General features: G+C 43.7%; 1 protein-coding gene across 2 annotated transcripts in view; it reads left to right on the top strand.

Moving 5' to 3' along the window:
• Nucleotides 1-1535: 1535 nt before the first annotated feature.
• LOC109526179 (galectin-8-like) overlaps nt 1536-6198 on the top strand; it is an 8459-nt gene continuing 3796 nt past the window's right edge. Inside the window, exons 1-5 of one of the 2 annotated variants that reach the window (XM_019887289.1) lie at nt 1536-1886; nt 2610-2762; nt 2893-3002; nt 4895-5009; nt 5087-5412. In XM_019887289.1, coding sequence (XP_019742848.1) covers nt 1829-1886; nt 2610-2762; nt 2893-3002; nt 4895-5009; nt 5087-5133 — 483 coding nt within the window. In that variant the 5' untranslated portion in view covers nt 1536-1828 and the 3' untranslated portion in view covers nt 5134-5412. The remainder of the gene's footprint in view (nt 1887-2609; nt 2763-2892; nt 3003-4894; nt 5010-5086; nt 5413-6198) is intronic. The other variant, XM_019887290.1, reaches the window with a different exon arrangement.

Raw genomic sequence — 6198 nt, 5'->3', positions numbered from 1 at the left:
AACATGCACAAAGACACACAAATTGTTGTTTGTTTGTTTTTTCCGCGATTCAGTCCGCGATCTCCCGGTCGATTGCGATCGAAGTAATGGGCACCCCTGCTGACTGGTGACAGGATACTTTAAATCTCTCGTCTTTCACCGATAACTGCCTCAAACAACAAAGTGTATGCAGAAAAAGTGGTGAAGACTGCATGACTGCGTGTGTCTTTTGTGTTGGGTTGAATTATTTTGTCATTTTATGTTTACTGTTCTGTTGATGGCGGAGCAGGTACCCACAGCGGCTCCTCTCTCTCTTGTGGTTGAGGGGAAAAATTTAATCTCTGCTGTATGTTGCACATAGAGCACATTTGACAATAAAGTTGACCTGACTTGACTTGTTATCATTGGCTAACAATAAGCACGAGCGTACTTACTTTCACCGCATATTGTCTACTCAGCCCTTATTTTCAGAAAACGGACAATTTTAACTTTTGCGCTGTGACAATCTATTTTTGTCAATCACACAAAACTATATTTTGTGTTGTATTTATTTTGTGCATGCAATACTTTGTTTTTCCTTTTCTAACCCCCCCCCCCCCAACCACCTTCAATTCTGCTGCTGTAGATTGCAAATTTCCCCAGTGTGGGCAAATAAAGGTTTTATTATCTTATCTTATCTTATGCGATATATGGGACACCATCTCTCTCTCTCGCACTTGATTCTTTGGGGGGGGGGGGTCGTACATACATGTTCCAACTTACATATTTGACATACTTTGGAAAACAGCCGCTCTAACGCGGTTCACTTTCCGCGGCTTCGCTGTTTCACAGATTTTTTTAGTGCAGTTTTTTTAGTGCTTTTCACCCTTTAAATCAGAACGCATCGGCGGCGATGTGTGTCGACAGTACAGTATTTCCAAAAACTATGATAGTTATTTATTTAAAACGTTTGTTCTTTTGTAATTGGGCCTGAAAACAGGATTCGGTCTTTGATTTCATTGTATATATCATTAAATACTGTATAACGACTGTAAAAAAATAAAGTTCACGACTTCACGGATTTCGCTTATCACTGGTTCTTTTTGGAACATAACCCCCGCGATAAACAAGGGATTACTGTATGTATACACTCGACTCTGAATGCTTGGTAAGGCCCGTGCGGGGTGTCGTTTGACCTCTACAGTTTTACATCTGTCTGTGATTGATTGGCGACGGGTGGGAGCGACGTGTTCAATGTGTTCTTTTATGGTCACCGGCTTTGTCTTTTGGACCCCCCTCCCTCTACTCAACTCAATTCAACTGTATTTATAGAGCACTTTAAAAAAACCATCGCTCTATACAAAGTGCCATATGTGGAGCAAATATCATATATCTAACAATAAAACAACAAATTCACAACAAAGACAGTAAAATGCCGCGACTCACGGCAAAGGGCAAATACAAAATCAAGTTGAAACGTTTTGTTGCACAACGCCTTCCTTGATGTTGCCAGTTAAAGTACAGCACAGAAGCCAGCAGTACGTTGTGCTATACTGGGGTCATTTCCCTGTCTTTCGATTTCACACTGAAAACAACCGCTTTGTTTTTGGTATACACCTTTGATATGTGTCCCCCGCTGAATCCCCTGTAGCACCGCCCGTTCCCGTCTTTGTGATGGCTCATTGGCGAATTGAAAGGGCAGCCCTTTTTCTTTCAACTCTTCATATTGTTCCGTGAACTGTGCTTAAATTCGACAGCCAAGCCTGCTGGCTTCATCACATCGGAGAGTCATTCCACCTGACCAGAAAAGTAATTCCACCTGACCAGAGTGTATCTCTTCTCCTCGTGACGGACCGCGGTAGCAGTCACCATGTCGCCACTTCTGCTGATGGCCTGCGTGCTCAGCTTGTTCGCGTCTTCGGTCATGTGTAAGTATGGAAGAGAAAAAAAATGCCAGGTACCTGAGAAGAGTCTTATTTACCAGTCGATATTTTTGTATTAACTTTCATAGGATTCATTCTGCAAGTCTGTCATGTGTACACCAGGGATGTATATACAAAGGTTTGATAGAAAAAACAATGGAAGGATGAAAGGCCCCCTTAAAATTCATCAACTTTTTCAAGCTCAAGTCAGTCAAGAAAGAAATTATACATTGTTTGTACTGTTCGTTTCATCAGCTTTCTGTTCAAGGTGTTAAGGAAAGCAGCTGATTTTTTTAGGGGTGCCTAACACCCCTCTTAACAACAGCCCAATTGCATGGCCATAAACAGAACCAAAAAAGAAAACAAAAACTAAGGTGACCATTTTTCAGTGACCCAAGGATCATTAATGTGATGTCTGAATCAATCAGCCATCAAGCACAAAGTGGAAGAAACTATTTTTGCCTCTTAAAATCGAATGATCTTTATTCACTGCATTGTGTTGAAGATAAAATGTTGTTCTTATCATCATAATGGCTTAATTGTATGTTTTTAGACATTTTTTTGGTCATGTGCCGGGCCACCAGGGGTCCTCGGACCACAGTTTGAACACCACTGGTATACTCCGGAGCGGTTGGCAAAAAGACTGCCAAACCACCTCCTGCTGATACAAAGAGCCCCCTGCATGAAAAGCACCTGTCAAACCACCGCTCCAAATGTGTCTGTCCTCAGGCATTGAGAGGGGCTGGTGGAAGAGATATGGCACGGGTTGCTTCCGCTTCTTCAGCATGCGCAGAACTTGGTATCAGGCCGAGTATCACTGTGTCCAAGAGGGTGGTCACCTGGCCAGCTTCCACGCACACCACGAGGTGGCGTTCTTGAATGGTGAGCATTAAGATTTGGGGAGTCCCGCCAATGGCAGGACACAATGCTTCACGACGTCCACCGATGTGAGTTGTGTTCTTGTGCTCAAACTAATTGCTGCGAGTGTTGTTGTTGCTCTCCTTTCCCAAAGACCTGAGCGAGGGCTCCGCGAACACGTGGGTGGGAATGCATATCGAGTGGTACATCTATTGGCTTTTCTGGTGGAGGAACACCCTTTCATTTACTGACGGAAGCTCTGTGGTAAGTGAATCATTTGCCGCATTCTTATTTATTTGGCAAAAAGTAAGATCTGGGGCGATAACAAGAAAAAGGTGGAAATAGAAATATTGATGAACTGGATGGAAGTGAAGTGCTGATCTTTCAAAGTGAATTTAAACAAGAAATGACAGCGTACTGGCGTCCAAATGTTTGAACAATAAAAATCCATTTTAAACTCTGGTGAAGCTTTATTGCAAGGACGATGTTGGAATTTGCCAATGAGATGAGAAAACCCGGAGTAAAACCAAGGTCAGAAGGCTAGAAAAGCACACGACAGGAAGAAACATTTGATGGGAATGTGTGCGCTCAACCTAATGTTTTAGGCAGTCAAAGGATCCAAAAATAAAGGACATCATGCCGCGCACACGCTTGCTCTTGGTGTCCGTAACAAGCCTTACCTGCAAAAATGTACTTTGAAAATAAATTCAACCACCAGCAGCATGGAGTCTACTGACATGTACACTCAACTCAACTGTATTTATAGAGCACTTTCAAACAGCCATCACTGCATCCAAAGTGCTGTACGTGGTGCAATTAACATATACAACAAACAGTAAAGCAAATCGGTAACAAAAACGGTAGAAAGCACCGAACAGCAAAACCAAGAACAAATCTTAAGTCATGCTGAGTCAAATGCCAAAGAATACAAGTGAGTATATACACAGTGAAACAACTTGGGGAGAATGTACCCAAGAAATGGACGGTAATCCTCTGCAGCCCTTTGAATTGGGTACATGTCAAATCATCTATTTTTGTCAAAGAGTGTAAAAATCTGAACGAGCAAGTCATTCATGACATTTCTGGTCCAGGCTCCCCGAAAATCATTTGTTACTTTGGATAATTGTCGAGGTACAGTGATACCTCAGTTTACGAACATAATTGGTTCCGAGAAAGTGTGTGTAAGGCGAAAAGTTCTTATTCCGAACATTTATTTCCCATAAGAAACCATTAAAATGAGAATAATCCGTTCCTAGGTCCACATAAAAAATAATTTTCTACTAAATAAGCCTTAAAACTACATAAAAATATACCTTATTTTATGTATAATGAATGTGCAATTGTATTGTAATTAAAGAAACACTGTACACTGTACTGTATAATAAAGTCATTTTATTTTCCTTTGTGATGGTATTTAATGGGTTAATGGATGACGAACTTCCAGGGTGCCTCTTGATGATATCCGAGTGAAGTTGCCGTGCTTTCTCGGCGATAATACCCTCACTCACACTGTCCCCTGCTAGCTGCTTTTCATTTATCCAAATTAACAGAAGTTTTTCAACCTCTTCTATTGCCTGAGACCGTTGCTTAGACAACACAGAAACACCCTTAGCCACACACGCACCCTTAATAGCTCCCTTGTTCTTCAGGATGGAAGCAATGGTAGACTTAGCTAATTGATACTGTGATGCTAAGTCACGCAAACGCACACCTCGTTCGTGTTTTTCGATCATGTCCTTTTTCTGCTCGATCGTAATTTTCGTCTTCTTCGGCTTAACACAAACCTGTGGGGGGGTCTTTTTCGGTCCCATAATCGCAAACGTGCACTCAATATGGTCCAAAATGTCGCTCAAACAAATCACGTCCTCACTCGAAGAAAGGGGGTGACGAACTGGGACGCCGAAGAGCGTGCGTCAGCTTCTAGTGGCCGCCACCGTGGCACTGCTCGATCGCGTGGTGGGTTCGTCCGCCGAAAACTAGTTCGTCCACCGAGACTATATGCTCGCGAATTTAATGTTTGTGAGGCGAAAAGTTCGGAAGTGGAAGCATTCGTAAACCGAGGTATCACTGTAGTTGGTTAGTGTCACAAGGGCTATGAGGAACATGTCCTGAAACCGACACGTGCTCAAATCACATTCATCCCTTGTAATGTACAGGACTTCCTCGACTGGGATCCCGAGCCATGGCACCATGCATGCGTTGTGGTGAAAGGTAAGAGACGTATCACCGACATGGATTGCGTCACAGCCCTGCCATTCATCTGTCAAAAAGGTCAGAGAGTCATGAATGCGTCACGTACTTGGCATCTTAGGGAATGTGTGCGCTCAACCTAAATTCCTTTCCTGCAGGCCGTGGCTCCCCTTGTCCTACCTGTAGATGTCCTGCATGCACCTGAGATAAGTGTCGTTGTCCCAAGTTGGAGTGTCGTCCTTGTAGTTGTCCTGAGTGTCATTGTGCTACTTGTGCCCCTCCTACCACCTGTCCTCCTATCCCCTGTCTGACCTGTCCGACTCATCCTCCTATGACTACCTGTCCCAGTCTTCCCACGTGTCCTCCTCCCCAGCTGCCAACATCAGGACCAGGTAATGTCACACACTGGAGTGAAAACTCTTCTCTGACGCACATGCCTGATGACGTGTAAGGTCCAGGCCTACGTCTTTTGGCGCCTCATCCGGTGAGTTTCAGACTTGTGGTGTGTATTATGCACGACGGCCCTTTTTCAGAGCGAGGACTAGTTCTCATAGTGATGGGTCCATGAGGGCTCATGAGGTGTGTCGACACACCGACACACTGTGTTGATACTGTACTGACACTGTGTCGCTGACCACTGCCACCTGCTGGACATTCAAAATCCCTGCAGCTAACCCACTTGACAGACTGAACTGACTGATTTGATGATGAAGTGTATACAATATCATTCACATCCATGCATTCATATTGTATCATTCAATGTATTTAAATAATGTGAAAATCATATGAATGAGGATGCTTGTGGGCTTTGTCTTCACAAATTTTTATTTAGAAAAATAAGATGCTCCAGTGTTTTAAATTTCAGTCTGTTGCGTTTCTTGCGTGCTATTTCCCCTGCTGTGGAGAATACACACACACAATGGAATAAGACAATGCAAAAAGACATGTCAAAAATCCGACAGGCACTTGCTGAGACAAGATTTGAATAAATACCATATTCTCCAAAAGGAGATCAAAATGGCTCTACATGGCGGACAATTTGCATTTGTCCGGAAGCTGCTCCATAATATGCACGTACTGTAGCACGTCACTCAAGTGAAGCGCGTCTCAGCAGTCGATAGTCTGCTGCTCTCTGCTGTACTCGCGTGAACGCGAGCACGAGCACGTACTCACGGCGCCGACGCAACCCACGCCACCAGTGGCGGGCCGTGCATTTCAACCTTAGGCCTTCAGTGACGTCACATAAATGACCGCAATGCTTTACAGGCTC

This window comes from Hippocampus comes, unplaced genomic scaffold (assembly GCF_001891065.2).
Source record: "Hippocampus comes isolate QL1 unplaced genomic scaffold, H_comes_QL1_v1.1 scaffold160, whole genome shotgun sequence".
NCBI classification, from domain to species: Eukaryota; Metazoa; Chordata; class Actinopteri; order Syngnathiformes; family Syngnathidae; genus Hippocampus; species Hippocampus comes.
This window is presented reverse-complemented; position numbering and strand designations above follow the sequence as displayed.